This window comes from Ascidiella aspersa, chromosome 8, assembly GCF_963924565.1.
Source record: "Ascidiella aspersa chromosome 8, kaAscAspe10.2, whole genome shotgun sequence".
NCBI lineage: Eukaryota > Metazoa > Chordata > Ascidiacea > Phlebobranchia > Ascidiidae > Ascidiella > Ascidiella aspersa.
In genome coordinates, this window is record NC_139454.1 from 6,431,218 (window position 1) to 6,451,099 (window position 19,882).

Consider the following 19,882-nt stretch of genomic DNA (forward strand, 5'->3'; position numbering starts at 1 on the left):
AAACGCCTTCACTACAATGTAGTAACCAAGTAACGTAACATTAGTTTTGTATTTGGGCTGTAGCGTAGGTCAACTTGGATTGTAGGATTTCATTTCAACAAACATGTTTAAAGTTTGTCCTTTTTTGGTTTCAAACTTGCTTGCAGTTTTAAGCAAGTTGTAATTGCCTTCTGTTCCAGTGTAAAATGTAGATGACGTGTTGTCTTCTACGTCATGGTTCGGATTGCTGACTCCTCACACGCATGACGTATTTAACGCGGCGGATTCGTAAAGACGCGCTTTCGGTTTTGATTTTAAATTTCGTAAACTGTAAGGTAGGCATCCGTGTTAATGTAACGGGCGTAATAGCGTAAACTTCTTCGTCGCGAAAATGGCAGTAATGTTTTCACTCCACATTAATAATGTTGGTCAATATCTGCAATTGAAACCTTGCAAACGTACATAACAACATTGAACCTTATAAATTCAAGTATATAGGCCTAGTATATTTTTACTTAAAAACCCTCAATCGAAGTTGACCAACAGTTTGCTGAAGTTTTTAGTTGGGTTTATGGCCTAGCTTTTCAAAATTGCTGACTGTAGAATGTATTTAATGCAAGGCAAAACTTCGTTACAGCCATCCTATTCGATAACCTTGTATGGGCATTATTATATATATTCACCCAGAGGCTCGCTAAATGAGGCCGACAGGCGCGAAACGCTACGGGTTTTGCAAATTTTTGGACTCGCGTAAACGTGGATAAATTGATACTTAAAATCATAAATTTGTGTTGTGGTTGTCGCAGGTAGCTGCTTTGTATAGTGTTTTCATTAAGTGTGTTCGCACTGGCTTTTGAGCCTGCTGTGCCTCATTTATCAGTGTTTTTTTTTTGTTAACTGTGTGTTACAATCTTTTGTAATGTACTTGGTTTGTGTAGGGTTAGCTTAAAATCTTTTAGTGCAAACCGAACACTGTAAAAACATCATAAGCTGAACCAAAAATCAAGCAGATTCAATGTATCGGCAATGTTTTTACGTAACCATATCGGAAAACGCACTTCGGCGCACGAGTAAGATAAATTTGCGCCTAATATATAAGCATATAGGGCAGATGATTATTCCATAAAGACCAAGCATGCAATGCCAAGTAGCCTAAACCAAGAAAGAACAGGTCAGGACTGCGTAAGTCTGGTCACCTTTGCTTTTTTAGGTGAATATTGTTGTACACACTCAATAAACAGTTGTTGTATTTTTTGTTTGTCTGTTTATTTGTTACAGAAACAAATATCAGCCCAATGCTGTCAACGGACTGATGAACATCTAGGCAAAATCAAGCGAGGCGTCGAAATTTATTTCAATCACACAAGAAAGGTAAACAGGAACAAAATAACGTTAGTTAGGTGTGCTTGTCCAATTTCTATTACACGGATCGAGTCCAGTGCAAAACTGAATCTATTACATACAGAGTCCAGTGCAAAACTGAACTTAATCCAGACCCAACCCTTTCTCAAATTACAAGAATACCCACAGTACTTGACAAGTTTTCTCATTTTATATGTAATTTTGACAGGTATTGTTGTGCAAGACAGCAAGGGATCATACGGAGACTACGGCAAAAAAGACACCAGATCTTTATAAAACCAAAAGAGGTAATTTATAAAATTTTAATAAATCTGGATCCTGAACCCTTAATGCTTTGTATGATGTTGGTGTGTTTGTGGCAAGTTGTTGTTCGGACGAGGCCAGGTTTATACAGAGCTATAATCAAAATGTGTCAGCCGATGTGATCTACCCGTTACTTTGAGCTAGGTTGGTCGTAACCTGTTATTTGGCAGTTTATTTTATATTGTAGGTACATAACAAATGTTTTCCTTCAGGTTTAACGAATCGTTCTTTACAGGTGTATAGGTTTAGGGTCTATTGAATTTTACTGTTTAAATATTCATTCCAAAATTAAAGGTAATGTCTTACAGAAGAGGTGAGTGGTTTTGTTTTGATAATTTCCTAAACTAAATAACAATTTATATCTCGTTTTGCAGAATTACTGATGAATTCTTTCAATGTCGTTTCCGAAGAGGCATAGCACTGTGTAGGCCTATCCATGATCGGCCGCACTAAACGAGAATAAAATTAACTTTACATGCAGTGTCATTTGCGTGGTTTGTGCAAATTGTATAGAAAATTGCTTGTTCCTATAGCACTGCAGAACTTCGTTATAGTGAATATTATCCCGTTGAAGCACGTGACCTGCAAAAATGACAACAACGTGATGCGCTTAGCCAGGGTTTTTTAAGGTTTGGTTTGGTTGACCGCCAAGTAGTTTTAAGAGACCGCAAGTGTTTCATTTAAATACCAAAAAATAGCATACTTGCTTAAACGAATTATTTATTATTATTTGGGAAACAGCTGGAGAAATTTGCGGGGCCGTTTCGGTCCCCCAAAACACCTCTTGGCGATCTTACACACTCGTAAATAAATTAACGTAGACTAACGTCTTATGTGATATCTTATTTGGATCGCACAAATGCCACAAATCATTTAGTTAATATCTAAGTGGCATGTTGATTTAACCAAACAGTTTTTTCTTTGGCGCTAACTGTAAACAACCTACCCCCAGATTTATTATTATTTTTTTTTAAACTATTCTTTACTAAATCTTCCACAACGGAATGCCCATAATATTGTCTGACACTTTTTTTGACTTCACAAAGTTCACATGTATTTGTAACAAATTTCCTAAAATTTTTTGTACACGAAGATTAATCCAATTCCAATACACATTGTGTCCACAAAAAAAAACATTTTACTAAATCGATTAAAACATATCGTAAAGTAATTCTGGCGTCATAGAATTTTTGAAAGCCTTATATGGTTATTTTTTGCTGACAGCTCTAAATTCGATTTATCGATTCATTAATGTAGGTCTACACATAAACCAAACATTTTGCGTCACTAACGTCACGCTTAAGCTTGTGTACTTTGATTCCAAGGTTGCTTGCCATATATGTAATTGCACAGTGGTTGAGCACCAGGCCATCGTCTCGATTTGAAGGCCAAACATACGATTACCCTATGCAACAAATTTATAGCAATAAATTGAAAATTGTAATTTGTCTGAGTCAATCGCGCTCTGCTATATATAGCTGTAAAAGACTGAAGAGCGGATAGTCAGGTTTGTACGTCAAAAAAGCAATAGGCCTAGTTTCACCTTGTCTTAGTTGAGTCCCTATTTGCTACTGCAGCGCAATAAACCGACTTCGTCGAATCTCAAAACCCTGGTACCACGCCTGGGTGGCGTGAAATGTATTTAGAGATGCAATTTAATCTTATAATTTTTGTCGAGCGAACTCGTGCGCAGACATGTAGCTGAAATGTAGTTTAAATGGGCTAACGCGAAAAATGACATATTTGGTTTAAAATGGCAAATTATTTAATTTAAATACAAATAGAACGCATATTGCTCGATATAATGCTATTTATAATCAAATTTTGTAGTTTCCAACCTGTTTTGCTTTAGCGCTTTTTAACATTTTTGACAAAAAATGGCTACACTAAGTTGCCATTAAAGGAAAGCACTGGCGCGACATCAAGTGGAGAGATTTTTGTTTACAGTTTTTGAGGAAACCCGCGAAATTAAGTTTGGACTTTAAAACAATACATTTCTGAATGTATTAAGCTTGATAACTTTTAGTAAGTTTCAAAAATCGACCTAAATCCAATTCTACCCGTCCCCAGACTTCCTCGAAAGGCTAACGCACAACTTTTTGTAAGTTAACCGGCTTTTCCTATTTTTTATACGAATTTTTTTTAATTAAGTTTTTATCTCAAGCTGGGATAGCATGTGTGTTGGTGTAGATTGTTTTGGGTTGGGTTAGCATCAGGTAGGGTATTAGTAACTAGACTAATTGAATAACAAAGTTTTGTAGTGCCCGAAAGTTGATAAGAAATCTATTAAGAGTTATCTGTTATACCACAAAATTTGTGGCACAAATATATTTAAATGATTACCAAAGGCCAAGGAAAGCAAGCAACTGTGTTGCTTTTAGTATTGTGTGAATTTTTGAATAAAAATCTTTGGTACTACTTTAACCTATGTGAGTTACTTTCTGAACCACCGATTTTGAAGGTCAATTGTGATTGATTCATAACATGTAAATTATTATTATTTCATAAATAATATTTTTAAAATCTGAATGCGAAACATGTGAATGTGAGGTGGCTTTGAGTACTGTATAACATTTTCTATCAATATATTCTTTACATCCGTAGATGTTACACTATTAAATCATCTTAATGCCTACAGCAGCACAACAGTCAGTTTCTACTTTCTATTTACCAAAGGAAAGTAAGCAGCTCGAAACTCTTTGCACAATATCTCCGAAAGTAAATAAGATATCGATCAGAAATTTTTACACATTACTCAAAGCAACCTAAGCTAGCCAGAAATCAGACTTTAAAAAAAAAAACATTAAAATATTAATATTCATATTTATGAATATTAATATTCAGTAATATTCGGTCCTAAAATTAAAAATTTTCATAGGGGTGATAGCTACGAATCTACTCAAAATGAGATATGAGACTTGACCTCCAATTATTCAGGGATAAGTTATTAATATTTCTTCAAAAATTCATAAACGTCGATAATTTCAAATCGGGCAAAAAAGCAAAAGCCCCATAACTCGAGAAATAAAGAAGATTTTCAGTCAAAATTTTTATTCTATTCAAGATAGTTTGTACACTCAGCTGAACTAAATTAATAAGATATTGCACACTAAATAAATCGACACTGCACACCTGAGTTAACCTATATTTACTCATACCACTGTTGTTGCTTATATAATATATTTTTGTCTTACAAGGAGAGAAATGTTAATTTAATATTTTTTAAATGTTAATTTAATATTTTATCTCTTGAAGTCTTTGTCAAAATTGAGTTGCAAGGGCAAAGTTAAGGAATCATAAGAGGTATGACCAGGCAGCATTATTAAACAGGGCTTATATATTTTCAGTTTCTAGTATAACGTATAGATGCCGTGTTTATCAACATTTATTTGTTAAACTTTCTCCAAAAAGGGCTTGTTAAACAAGGATTCTAGATATTTCTATCAGTCAAAGAATCGTAAATTCGTAATAGGTATGACCATGCAGCATTCTACAATACTTCTTATTTTCAGTTACTAGTATATATATATATTCATAATGGCTCATTCTCTAAATGAAAGTCGCATAGTTGTCCTTATCGATATGGACTGCTTCTATGTGCAAGTTGAGCAACGTCGAGACCCAAGTGTGCGAGGAAAGCCTTGTGCCGTTGTCCAATACAACAAATGGAAAGGTGGAGGGTGGGTTAAGTTTTTAACAATTTATTAGAAGCCAAAAAATTGAATGACTTTGCCCAAAACACTCTATATTTGAAAAAAAAATTAGTGTTATTACTTTTAAAATCGTTTTTTTAAAATGAAAGGGTTTTTGGAATCCGATAAAGGAAGGCACATAAATGTAATGGATGCTACAAACTCAAAATAATTGATTTAATTAGGTCTTTTGGTAAAACTGCTTACTGTGAAAAGTATTGCAAGTGCACTAAACAGTTTTTTTTAGAAGACGAAACATAAAGTAAAAATAAGTAAGATGATGTGGCTGCTAAACTTTTAGTGAAATCATGGCCCAATTTCAATAATGTTTTTTGTCAATCCTATTTTTAAGGTCTAAACCACATGAAAATCATTAATGGACTAAAGTTTTCTATTGAAATTAATTTTAGGCTATGTCTACCTACCATTAACCCATCTATCAACAAAGATATATTACTAAATTATTACATCTGGCATTTGTAAAAAAACAACTTGATGGAAATTTTTCATTTTGTTAAAATCTAAAAATAACTCTTAAACATTATAAATACACAAATCTAGTAAATCTCCAGTCAATCAACATAATATTTTATATATGTTTTAATTAGCGTTGTTCCTTTAAAGAATTATTGCAGTGGGCTACGAGGCAAGAGCAAAGGGTGTGACTCGTCAAATGAGAGGTGATGACGCGGCACAAAAATGTCCCGAAATAATTCTTCTCAGAGTTCCAACTGCCAATGGAAAAGCAGATCTGACTAGGTTTGCAACGAAAAACAATACTTTAACCTAAATGTTTACATTGTTTTATATAAATTCATTATATATTTTATCAAAACTTAAATTTCACATGTTCTCTGGTTGTTTCAGAACCTATCTATGAGTCTGGGTGTATATCATAACCAATGTTCCAACTGAGTGGATTTATTTTGTGCATTTGCACAAAATTTCGGACACTTGCACACATTTTTAACTGAAAGTATTCAAGCAAAAATAAACTTTGCACTCAATTGCAAATTTTTGGCACCTACGCATGTGATAAAAAACTAGAGGGAAAGCTAATCAGTAATCACATCATAAAATTACATATCCATTTACAGTAAAAAGTCTAGTAGTCAACGTTTTGGAAAAAAAAGCCAGTGTGCATTGATTAACTTAAAGGGGTACTTATTAGTAGAGATCAACTGATATACGCATGCCAATATTCCATTTTTTGCATTTTTACATACCTATTAAGTAAGTTTTTGAAGCATTTTATGTGTTGGTAAACAAGCGACTTCAGAAAGGCTAGATCACAGTTAAATGAACAAGTGTAAAACTGATATATTGCTTGACTTCTTCTTTTAAAATGCAGTAAACATGTATATTTAAACAAAATAAAACACAAACAAAAGCAAACTGTCTTAGTTGTACTATATATTCTTGTTAAACATATGTAGCATCTTGCAACAAATACGTTTGCATTTTAAATTTTGTTTCAGATATCGAGATGCAGGGGCTGAAGTGATCCAGGTTTTACTTCAGTTTGGCGGAGTTGTCGAACGAGCAAGTATTGATGAGGCCTACATCGACTTAACAGATGTCGTGAACGAAAAACTAAAACGTAACAGTTCGTGAGTTACAGAGATTTTTTGGCCAATCCTTGCTTTTAATGTTTACCTAATATATTTTGACATGATATTTTGTTTCTCAACAACTTTTTAGATAGATACAAAACAGATGTATTACTTTTTACTTCAGGTCATTTGACTGTTATGTTTGTTAGTGGGGTCATGTTAATCTAACCCTGTATTTTAAAATGCATTTCATCTACTTTAAAGATTAATATTTTTAGGTATTTACCACAACAGGCTGACCTAGACAACACTCACGTTGTCGGATTTCCAAAACAAGAACCAAAAGAAAGTGGTAATTATATTCTTTAATAATCTATTTTGAAATTTTTGAAATTAAAATATTTTTTGTGGAGTCATTTTGCAATATTGAATAGACTAATTTAAGATAACTGCATTCATAGGCTATACCAGCAAATGTTTTTTTCTTGTAGATAGTCGTTTACAAGGCTTAACTGAGTTTCTTGCCTCAAACATTGATGACCCCCAAGTGGCACGTCTTGCATTTGCTGCAAGCATAGTTGAGGAAATGCGACTTGCGATTTACCAACAGACTTCGTTTAGATGCTCTGCCGGTATTGCGCATAACAAGGTGAACTTAGATATTAACCAACAATAAGTGTTATTTCTAAAGCCTCTTTTGTGTACAGAAAGTATGTAGCAATTTTCACAGAAGTAGGAAGCACTGTATGAATCTTAAAAAATTAAAGTCATATATCAACATTCAACATTAAAAAAATAAATAATTATTTCAAATAATTGCAAAATGCTTCCTACATATGTATGGGCTTTGATGTTCGTTTGACAACAACGATCTCCTAATTAGATACACAATTGACATATTGCTGTTTCAAATCCAATTAGGAAACAAGTTTATGACCAATGGGTTCAGAAAAAATATTAAGACGTGCGGACCTGCTGAATCTAAATCTGCCATTTTGCTATTGATTTGGGTATTTTAATTTTTGGCCTAAATAAAACTCTGACCTTGTTGAATGATCTAACTAACTATGGAGCCCAAATGTACTATTATTTTGGTCAGTTTATTTTATGTAGGGTTTTATCCAAATAGCTTTCGGATTCTACTTTTATAGCATGTGGATGTGGCCAAATAGAACATTCAACGATTTAAATCTCATCTGTGAACAGTAATTCATTTTTTCACACTAAATTTTCTATTTCTGTTACAGATGCTTTCAAAACTTGCCTGTGGCATCAACAAGCCAAACAAGCAAACCATTCTACCTTTCAACCAAGTCGAAGGAATGTTTAAGAATATAAAAATCAGAAAAATGTTAGTTAACAAGAAGTTTTCATAATAGTAGTTATATAATGCATTGCAAAAGCTATTAAATCCTAAAATGATAAAAGTACTATATTTAAAGGGTTATTGCGGCACTCTTAAGTTTTTCTTCATTATTCGTTTAAAATCTTGGCATGTTTTAAGATGAAATAAAAATATGTTATGAAATTGACTAAAATACCTTAATGTTTTCCTTTTTTTAGCAGAACTTACACTCAGTTTTTTATGTTTTTTAATTTTTACACAAAATATATATTGTTTATTAGATGCTGACTTCTATTTGTGTGCGATTCGGTAAAATTTAGCAAAAGTTTTATTGCAAACGTTTGTTACAGACAAGACTGTTGAATGATTTGCGTGAATTACCAGTGTTCATCACTGGTTCACAGTTGGACAAAACTGGGACTTTTTTTTTTATCTTTTTTGCAACGTTGATTTCATAAATGATCATTTTCTTATGCAGCCGCAACCTGGGCGGCAAGCTTGGAGCCTCTCTTTGTACCAACTTTAACGTGGAATTCGCTGGACAAGTTGCTGCAATTCCAGTCCAATCCCTGGTTGCCAAATTCGGACAGAAGACCGGGTAACATTTGAAAGCTTTTGATGAAGTTTTCTAGTTTAGCTTTGCCCCAAGTAAAATACAAAGGGTCTTTTCAAACCTTAAAGGCATTGATTTTTTTCTATGTTCTTCAGCGAGCTATTCTTGCAATCTTTATATTGTTTTTTCTAATTAAGGAATATTGCTCACATTAAATCAAGCAAGGGCATAATTTTACATAAACAGTAAGGTAACACGCATTTAGGGCTCGTTTTTTACCATGTGATTAGCTATATGTTAAATGGTTCTAAATGTAAAAATGGTATTTGGAAGAAACATAATCCCCTAGTATCCCGAATAGGGATGTCTGATACTTAACATTTTAATCCGATACCGATTCTTAGACAAAAATTATCGCGATCCGATGGCAATGACGTCATTATTATGCTCGAATCAACAAAATAGATGATATTAAAACTTTAAAGGGAACTTTTTCCAGGCTATTAGGACAAAATTTGGCGTTAAGAAGTTTAATCCACTATTTTGATAAATTTGACTTCCAAGGTAAAAATCGCTGCGTTGGATCTGAAATCCTGGGTGAAAATCTTACATTAATGTGGCATCGAACCGGCACCGATACCACCCTAGTATCGGACGGGGGCACCGATACCCTAGTATCGGACGGGGGCACCGATACCACCCTAGTATCGGACGGGGGCACCGATACCCTAGTATCGGACGGGGGCACCGATACCACCCTAGTATCGGACGGGGGCACCGATACCCTAGTATCGGACGGGGGCACCGGTACCCTAGTATCGGACGGGGGCACCGATACCCTAGTATCGGACGGGGGCACCGGTACCCTAGTATCGGACGGGGGCACCGATACCCTAGTATCGGACGGGGGCACCGGTACCCTATTATCGGACGAGAACAGATACTATCACTTGGCATCGGGTATCAGCTCCGGTCCGATATTATCGTACATATTTATCTTATATTTCGTAGTGACCGATCTTCTTTCTCCCTTTAAATTAGGAGTTCTTAAACTGGGGTCCATGGACCCCTTGCGGGGGGGTGGACTACTTGTAGGGGGTCCATCAAGCCCTAATTGAAATATTTGTGTATATTTAAAATAACTTAGCATCGGTTATCGGTTTCGATCCGATATTATCGGACATCCCTTATCCTAACCGACTGTATTGACTTGATGTCGCTTGCAAAACCATTCAGCTAATCCCTCAGTACAAGCCTGTTACTTCATGTTAGAACCTAGCCTTGAATCTTCTCCACAGCCATTGGCTAAGCGAGGTGTGCCGCGGCGTTGACCACGAGCCAATCAAAGAACGCCACGTGGCGCAGTCGGTCGGCTGCAGCAAAAACTTTCCAGGAGCCGAGTCGCTCAACTCTAGGTCAAAGGTCGAGCGTTGGACGTCCTGTCTCGCCACAGAACTCGTCGAACGACTTACCATCGACAAACTGAAGGTGGGCGATTGAGAATCATTGTGGTCATCTTTAGCCACGACATTTTACCTAAAATATTTTCGCGATAATAGTTTGGGTCGTTAATACGCAAGGTTGATAGTATGTATCGGATCTGAGCCGATACCCAATGCGAGTTGTATCGGTAGTTGTCCGATACTAGGGTGGTATCAGGGATTCGATCTTGAAATTTGAATTCCTGGATTTTCGAACTTGACTTGATTTGATCAATCCTATACTCTAAAATGAAGTGTCAACGTCCACGGTTCGATGAATATCTGTCACTGTACGAAATGACTTATTACAGTCTAAAAGATCTACCGTTTTTCAATTTACAGTAGATGCACCTGTAGGGCCGGTTGATAAAAAAGTTGATCGTCGTTAAAGATGTCCGATAGTATCGGATCTAAGCCGATACCAAATGCGAGTAGTATCGGTACTCGTCCGACAGTAAGGTGGTATCGGTGCCGATCGTATACTTATGCAATACAGGAATTTCAGTCAAGATTTACTATTTTACCCAGCGATTCTACTTCAAAAGGTAATTTTATCAAAAAATTAGATAGATAACACTGGGAGTATCTTAACGTTTTAACGCCTGTTCAATTTTCGGCCTTGTATTCCGAATAAAAAACCTTTGAACGTTCCACTGTCTTCTATTTTGATTTGACGACCAATAGTATTGGCGTCCTTATCGTATCCCATCGCGGTACGTTTTCTACGAAATATTGCATTTCGGTATCAGAACAAAATTTCGTCGTATCTGACATCTCTGCGCTAGCAGGAGGTCACAAAGTAAAGAAGAATACCTCCATCAGAGAATGCAACAGCACCACGCAAAGTTAAACAAACAAAGAACATAAAAGTGCGGTAAACAACGAAAAAAGCCAATAGGGCGACGACGCACAATTCAGTTGTTCATAAAATAAATAAGTACCCAAGAGTTTCTTTTTAGTACTTTTCTTTTTATTAAACTCCATTGCGATTTTACATTTTTAGGGGCGAAAACAGCAGATTTTTGATGTCTATGTGTATTGTGCCGTCAATTTATCACGTCATCTCTAAAATTATTTGCCTACACTGGTCCGCGCAAAGCAAAAATATGTTTTAGGGGTCGGCGATAAAAAAAGTTAAAAAAACCCTGCTTTTAATCGAGAAATAAGGTGGCACTGTATAAAGACAAATTATATTGAATTGCTTCGCACAACCGTGCTTCGTCAGGTCAAAGTATAAATGAAAACAGTTAAATGCAAGTAAAAGCCCAAGCGCGAGTAAAAGGCGATAAGCATAGTTACCAGCCATTCATATCGCCTTTTACTCGCGCTTGTGCTTTTTAATTGTTTTCACTTATACTTTGACCTGATGAAGCACGGTTGTGCGAAAGCTTGTCGAGAAAGGAATACAGTTTGTCCCTGCACTGTGCCACCTCATTCCGTAATTTAGAATTAGACAAATACGGCCATTTACAAAGACTGCTTTAAACACAGAACGACCGAGTTGCCCACGGTCTCACACTTCACGTGGGCTACCAGCGGCGCAACGCCCTCTCGCGGTCAACGCACATTGACCGCTATGAGGTCGATCACGTGACCAAGTGTTGCCTGGCAACGCTGGAGCTGCTCAACGAGTCGCCGGATAGGCAAAGCGACGCTTGGTGAGTGGGTTTTTTTACTTGGCATACCTTTACTCAGGTACAGGGTGCGGCAGAAAAACTACCACATTTCAAATTGTTACTGTACCAAAACTGTAGCAATCTGACAGGTGGTTGAATTGAAATTTTGCAGTAAAGGTTTTGCAGTAAATTTGTGTTTCAGGTTTTAGTTTTTATAAGGAAATACTGTTTTGTGCACTTTTTTAAAATCTTGTATCTGTATGTAAAATTCTCTGGACTGGCGAACACCGTGCATTTATTGTGAAGGCTTTTATAAATACATCAAAATGGTAACCTTTTGACTTTGAGATGAGACAGTAATTGTTTTTGATTGCTTTTAATTTTGTTCCTTTTTTCCTAGTTTGAAATGTGATAGGTTTTCTTTGTCACACCCTGTATTTTCATGCGTTTCTGCGCTGTTGTCAAGACAAGTGATACCCCAAGCGCTGTACCGCAAAGTAACCGTCTTTTTTTCACCTTTATGTTTTTTCAGGAAACTTTTCCTGGCAATAAAAAGGGTTATCAGGTGACATTATATAAAGACAAATTCTATTCTCGGCAAGCTTTTTTTCACTTCGTGCATTTTAATTGCTTTATTTTCTATTTTGACCTGATGAAGCAAGGTTGTGCGGAGGCTTGTCGAGAATTCAAAACAATTTTTCATTATATAGTGCCACTTTATTTCTTTATTTAAAATTACACATATACAGTCATTTACAAAGATTAGCAATATAAAGTAAATTAACGCTACTATGATACACAATGGAGCCCAGGTTTAAACAAAGCGAAATCTTGCACACATTATATTATCCTGACGCTACGAACCAATTCAATAGCATTGGTAAACTTTTAGGCATTTTTAATGTACAAATTTACCTTGGTTGTTTCAAAATTTATTTTTAAGCATAAAAGTTTCAAGATAAGTTTTTAAAGGCCGCTAGAAGCCTATATCACCCGGCCGTAGGTTAATGTTTTTTTGTTTTTTTTCACTTCTCATATAAATAAAATAAAAAATATGCCAGAAAAGTTTGGCGAGATTGGTGTTAAGTAGGCAGCTCAATTCATGGAAAGCTTAACACGTTAAATGCAACTGATTGTGGCCCGTTGCAGTTTTGTATAAACAGAAGAAGTTATTTACATACAAGTCTGGCATATTTATTGTTCAATCAAAATGTATCACTTCCCATTATTTGTTTTTGTCATTGGTGTTAACATCCCCAAAACATTTCATACTAAATCGCATTTCTTTTTTCATGTTCAACAAAATCTAAATTTTTGCCAGGGTCCCGCCAATAACGATGCTGGGAATATCCTCCAAAAACTTCAAGGACATTTCGGGTAAGAGAACAATTTCGATGTTGAAAATCTTTAAAGAGTTATTCGAAACGTTCAAAATGGCACCTACTTCTGTATGGGCTTTGATATTCTTTTTAGGTCGTACTACAACCTCCAACCATTATGCTCCAAAGAACAATTTCGGAGAATAACTAAACACTTTTCTTTAATTAGATTGCTAACAGAAAACACAATATAAAATAAAATCACAATATAAAATGATTATTTCCTTATGGTCAACGTTACCGTGTAAGATTTTACCTCGTGATTTTATTTGCACCGTTACAAAAGCGGCTTTGAAACACAATTAGGAATATTCGTTTCGAGTTGGATCGATTACAATTACAATTACAATTACTTCCTAAATGTTTCAATTACATTACAATTACTGTGTGCTTAAAATATCAAACTACGATTACAATGAAAAGTTTCCTTTCGTCATGCCATAGACAACACATATACACACTAAAATCAAGTCAATGGCCACGCATTCAAAAATCATTCAATTTTACAATTACTCGTAAACAAAACATTTTATTAATTATTACAAATTCAATGAAACATGCACACACACGTGTGTTAACAACTGAGATTAAGCCCTTCTGAAGCTGCTTTTTAACCAACGATTATGGCTTACGTATAATTAGTACACCGAAAGCCATTGCAGACTCACCGAATCTGTCGATCAATGATGCAAGCAGGGCAGGCTAGAAAAACTGCAGTGAGGTTCGAACTCGCAACCTCCGGTCAAGCCGGGACCGCCCCTCTACCAACTGAGCTACACAGGCTCAGAGAGGAGCGAGTCGAGAAACAACCATACCCCAATGCTTTCTCAATCTGTTAGTACAAGCAACTTCATATTGAAAGGGATTCACAGTACCATATCATTTATTCAATGAAACCTGCACACATATGTGTGTTAGCAACTGAGATCTAGCCCCGTAATCGTTGGTCAAAAAGCCACTTCTGAAGAGCTAGATCTCAGTTGTTAACACACACACGTGTGACTGTGTGTGTGCATGTTTCATTGAATTTGTAATAATCGAGGTTAAATAATTTAACAAAAACATACTAGTATTCGATGTATTCTGCATTCGTTATTCTAGATTCGAAACCTAAAGTTCTAGAATTCCCAGGGATTCTACTTCAAACATCCCTAATCGCAATGAAACAATTTTCCACTATTTTTTTTACCAGCAGGAAACGAGAGCGGAAACGTGAAAAACATGCTTCGGGCGCGAAAGCTAAACAAGTCTCCAACAAAGAAAACGCAGCAAATCAGTAACGACACAAATGTGGCTACAGGTAATCAGAAATGTAGCTTAACACATTCGTTGCCTGTCAAGTCACAAATACATATAAGTGAAGTTGGTTCTTTCTAACTTGAATAAATTTTGTAAAAAAATACCTTAGATGGCAACTCGGTATTAAAAATATCAACTTTTTCCTCAAGCCGGTAACATTTCTTTATTTTTATTTTTTTAGGTGTCGCTCTTTTTTATAAACAGGTAACGCCAAACTGTTTTTAAATTACAATTGATCCAACTTTCTAACGCTATATTGCAGGCACAGTGCTGTTCGTCCGACTGGCAAAGTCGCGAAACTAACATTGGTCGTTTTTATCAGACCTGAAGTATAGTCTAAATATTTTTTAAGCAAAAGTTAATTAATACAAAAAGTTAATTAATATATATTGCCAGAGGAACCTTTTTTTAATATCACCTATTTTTTATTATAAAAATTTGTGTTTTTGCATCACGCTAAGTTAATATGCAAAACAATAGTTTAATAATGAATAAAGGTATATAAACTAAAACGTTATTTGGATTTTAATTTCAAGTAATTGAAGTTTTGACCATTTTCCAGGTATATAAAAAAATAGGTAACTGATATCGGTGGACGAAATTGTAAAAAATCGGGTATACGGTATCGGTCGATCTCTATTGATAACCCCTGTATTACAGGAAAGCAACAGCAAGATATTCCGAATTCCGGGCGCGGCGTTGGACAGCGTAACGGTCACCACCGCACCAGTATGGACGCCTTTCTGCAATCTACTATGACGTCACAAGAGCCGACACGAAGCGCCGCGACGAACGACGCGAAACCGCCAGAGCAGTGTCCCGTGCACGGCGCCAAGGACCCCGAACCGCAGCCGCCGAAGGAAAAGCCGTTTTTTCGGCGAATGGCCGCTGAGAGATTGCGCGAACGTTTCGCCGCCGAGAATTTGCTGTTCGAGCGACAGAATGCTGACCAAGTGGAGCAGCAATCCTCTTTTCAGACCGGTAAAAACGTTTATGTTTAGAAAATACGTGCGCGAGGTTATTTAAAAGTGTTGCTCAACCCAGTGATACATGTCAGCCCAGTGATTTACAAAATAGCTTAAGTCGAGTGGTTTTCAACAATTTGAGAAACTATCTTAATTTAACCAAACATATATTAAGTATTTAATTTTATCCCCACAAATATATAATGTGAAGAAGTCATCCTAAGAGGTTGTGTGTTTTTAACCAATAATTATGGTACTCTTTTTTCCGCTTTATCTTTCTGAACGTTATTTCACAATGCAACCACAAATTAAAAAAAAAAACAGATTTGTATAGTAGTAATACCTTTTACGCGTAAAATGTAAAAACTAAGGAACTGTCCCAATTTTATCAAGCTATTATAGTACATTAAAACACTTCATTTTAATCCCGCTAATCAATTTTTTGAGCGATTGCATGTCATGACCAAAATTGATATGGTACTTTTTGCCTAACTATCTGTCTGGAGCGTTATTTCACAATGCAACCACCCATTTAAAAAAATCAGATTTAATCTTTACGCGTAAAATGTAAAAAAATGATGAACTGTGACAACTGTCCCAATTTTACCAAGTGCATATTTCATTAAAACGCTTCATTTTATCCCCGGTAATGAATTTTCTGGACGATTGCAAGATATAAGCAAGAATTTCTTGGTACTTTTTTAAGTATATTCGCTTGGCAGGTGTAGCCGTACAAAAACCCATCCCCATCCCTGTCGAAAAAGAAGACGGGAAAGAGCTAGAAACAGAATCACGGTCGATCTGGAACAAAAACGTCGAGGTAAATCTAAGCAGGCGTTTATTAAGAATGTTTTAATTGCGATATATAAACTGTTGCTACACAGCATAGTAATAATCTAAAAAAAAACAGCTCCTCTGGTAATTGCCAACGTTTTTTTTTCAGGTTTAGATTGCAATGTTTGCATCAAATGTGCAGTGAAATACACGCTCATAGTTGCAACCTTGTCTTTAAATGAATTGAAAAACTACTATTTAAAGCCTTTAAAAAATGGGTTCCAGGCTCTAGATCACATACGGCGTTCACTTTGAATATTTTGTGATTTTGTTTCTAGGTAGATTGCGGTGCTCGAATCAAATGTGCAGTGGAATACAAGTTAACCGTTGCAACCCAGTCTTCAAATGAATTACAAAAAATAATTTAAACCCTGTAAAAAATGCGCCAGTTCCAAATTCGAATCGTGGAGTTTTGTCTTTTGTCAAGCTCATCCCACACAACTATTATGAAGAGTTTCTACGTAATTTAAATCTTTTTACAGGAATACTGCAGTACTGAAATCGACCAGGAGGTCTTGGCTTCGTTACCTCTATATCTACAACACGAGGTAAGATTGGGACAAACACAGAAATTTGAATTAAAATATTTGGTTAAGAGCGTCAGCATAGCGGAACAGAATATTTTTTGCGTATTGTTCGCGAGCCACACAAAGTATACTGCATAAGTGCCGATTTAACAATTGACCACAAACAGTTTTAAATTACAGACTTACGTATCATTAATGACGTATCATTTATCGCTTTTCTGGTGTATACAAAGTATAAACCGACGATATAAGTATCGCAGACTCACCAAATCTGACGATTAATGACACAAGCAATTAGGCATGCTAGAAAAGCAACTACTTACCTGCAGTGAGGTTCGAACTCACTGTTAAGTAAGGTAATACACTTCCGTAAGGAATCCCCCGCAGACACAAAAATATAAAAGAAAGATTGTTGCTTTCGTATCAGATGATGTTAAGACTGTTTATAAAACAGGTAGAAAACATAAAATCGTTTCTTAAAAATCTACAGAAATATCTGTTTCGTCGTTCCTTTTAATGAATTAAGAAACTGATGCTGCCAATACATAAGGCGAACTATATATTTCTGTAAAATTTTAAGAAATGATTTCATGTTTTATACCTGTTTATATAAACAGTCTTAATATCACTGTTGATTAATTATCTTTCCGGGCACAGATCAGATCAGCGATGGGCGAATCTTCTTCAGCTAAAACCAAAAAGCGTCCCTCCACTTCGTCAACCCCTGGGGCCAGCGAAGGCCCAATCGCCAAATTCTTTCGCCCCACCAAGGCCCCAAGTCCCGCGACCTCGCCCCAGAAACGCACGCCGACTGTGACGTCACACGTCAATGACGTCATTGCCGGCAAGACCCAGCAGACGAAGAAGCAAAAGAAGGCGACGCCCAAATCGAAAAGTTTGTTTTTTATCAGGCGTTTTAGGTTTTTTAAGTACTCCACGCTGTAAAAGGCGTACTTTTTTGTTAAAAAGAGTAAATGTTTACACAAAGGTGGGTTTTAATATGCTTAATAAAAAAAATTCCTACTTTGAAGCTGTTTATAAATGCATGATGGGTGAGGCAACTGGAGTGTGATTGTCGATTGCATTTCTTAATCGCATAAAGCTGTTCTGCCGTTTACTTGTGCATAAACTGTTGTTTATGCCACTAACCATTCAGTGTATTAAAATAAAACTTTTATGTTACAGCGAAAAAGAAACCAGCGATGCGTGTCGATAATTCGCAGTCGGTTCCGCTCGGCTTCTTTCGCGCTCGCTCGCAAGCGTCCGCAGCCATCCGGAACGCTATCAAGATGCAAACAACGACCTCGACAAAGCTGCCCGCCCCAGTGCAAAATAAATCCCCCAATACCGCCGCTAGTGTCGATGTTTCGCCCGGGGACGGATTGTGAGTATTTTTTTCCACTTTTATTATTTTATCTATTATGCCTCTTTTAGCTGTAAAGATCTACTATTATTTGTCCTTAGTTTGATTAGAATTACTAAACTTGTAAGAAAAGAAAATTAAACTAGAATTTGTACAAAAATTGGATTTAGTTATTCACAATCAATTTAGTTAAAATCGCAATTTATTGTATCAGAATGTTGAATGCAAACATATCTTTGCTAATTTTGTATATGTTTTGGCTTCCAACTAAAAGTTTTAATTCAAATTGTTTGGTTTCGACTGAGAGACTGAATGGCCGCTGGAGAAAGTAGCGTTTTTGGTAAAATCTGAATTAGGTTAGAAGGGCACACAAGCAACCCTTAACTTAGATTAGAATTAGTCAAATTTTGCTCTAGGATTATCTAGTTGCCAAAGTCTGGTAGCGAACAGCCCTATTTCTTACAACTGTCTCTTAAATTGCAGAAATCGGTCGCCCGTCCAGCAATCGAAGTCCCTGTGGTCGTCCATCGTCGACCAGCCACCCAGCTTTCGATGCCCAGACTGTAATACGATGGTTCCCATAAGCGACGTATCAGCACACAGCGATTTTCACGAGCGAGAGAGCCGCGCGCGCGAATCCTGAGCGGCCGAGTGCACGCTCCCTTTTTTGCTTTTTTTCTCTCTCGCTTTACTTTCGAAATTTTATTTTTTGGTTGTTTTCCTTTTGTTTTCAAAGTTGAGCTGCTTTGCACTGTCGTTTTTTACTGCATTATAAATTACTTTATGTCTTGGGTCGAATAAAATTTATTTGGATTTTTTGCGCTTTTGGAATAAAGACGTAGCCTACATAGTTGGTAGAACGATTGACAAAACCAATTGTTGTAATTAATATTAAAAACAACGTGTAGTCGATTCCATACGTTATTTTAGTTTTTTTCTAGTATTATAATATGAAATAGTTTAACACATGGTTTCTCCACCGTGGCCCTCGACCCCCCTGGGGCCAAGGAGCTGTCATTGGGGAAGGTGGCACGAGCATAAGTCTGTAGCAATGTCGTGATATTGCAAAACCGTCTCACTGTTTTCGAATTTTTCAGTTAAACTCAAAAACTTGTAGTGTGAAACCTTCTTTGGCCTACATTGTAACGCATTTTTTCTTACATGTTGCTACCTAATAATAGAAATAAGTTCTTCTGGTATATATTTGTTAAACCAACGTTTCGGCTTACTATTCGGAAAGCCTTCATCGGGGCGATGACACACATGGCCAACAAGACGTAAAATAAAATGACAAAAGACTAGAGATAAATTGCGCGAGACAACGTTCAAAAATACAAAGCGATAAGACAACGCACAGCTCAGTGGTTATCTTCAGCACCTGTCGGTACGGCGCTGGAAACAAAACGTCCCTTTTGATGTTCATGGTATCCGGCCTTTGGTGTATATGCCAGGATTCCGGAAGCAGACGTTTACGGTAGTCGCTCTCTTTTGCAATAACAGAGACCCCATCAAAATTGATACCGTGTTGACGATTGCAGGCGTGCTGCGTCAAAGCTGATCGCCCAATTGCCAAACATTGTTTCGTCTCTTACAACCAACATTTTTATTTTTCTTAGGAACGTTTAACCAGC

At 36.4% G+C, this 19,882-nt stretch overlaps 1 protein-coding gene across 1 annotated transcript; it reads left to right on the forward strand.

Moving 5' to 3' along the window:
* The first annotated feature begins 1,842 nt into the window (after positions 1-1,842).
* Positions 1,843-19,069, forward strand: LOC146135543 (DNA polymerase eta-like). Its single transcript, XM_083395792.1, has 18 exons — positions 1,843-1,856; positions 5,205-5,324; positions 5,961-6,095; positions 6,815-6,946; positions 7,168-7,241; positions 7,381-7,538; positions 8,137-8,240; positions 8,713-8,832; positions 10,086-10,275; positions 11,760-11,926; positions 13,206-13,261; positions 14,456-14,563; positions 15,223-15,543; positions 16,250-16,347; positions 16,844-16,909; positions 17,546-17,783; positions 18,074-18,272; positions 18,735-19,069. The coding sequence occupies exons 1-18, from the start codon at positions 1,843-1,845 to the stop codon at positions 18,892-18,894; spliced, it is 2,460 nt and encodes an 819-aa protein (XP_083251918.1). The 3' UTR covers positions 18,895-19,069.
* Positions 19,070-19,882: the final 813 nt, after the last annotated feature.

Excerpts from the sequence above, each read along its gene's own strand:
- LOC146135543 (XM_083395792.1), top strand. Across the intron at positions 13,262-14,455 it reads AAACTTCAAGGACATTTCGG|CAGGAAACGAGAGCGGAAAC; the intron begins GTAAGAGAACAA and ends TTTTTTTACCAG. Across the intron at positions 16,348-16,843 it reads TCTGGAACAAAAACGTCGAG|GAATACTGCAGTACTGAAAT; the intron begins GTAAATCTAAGC and ends ATCTTTTTACAG.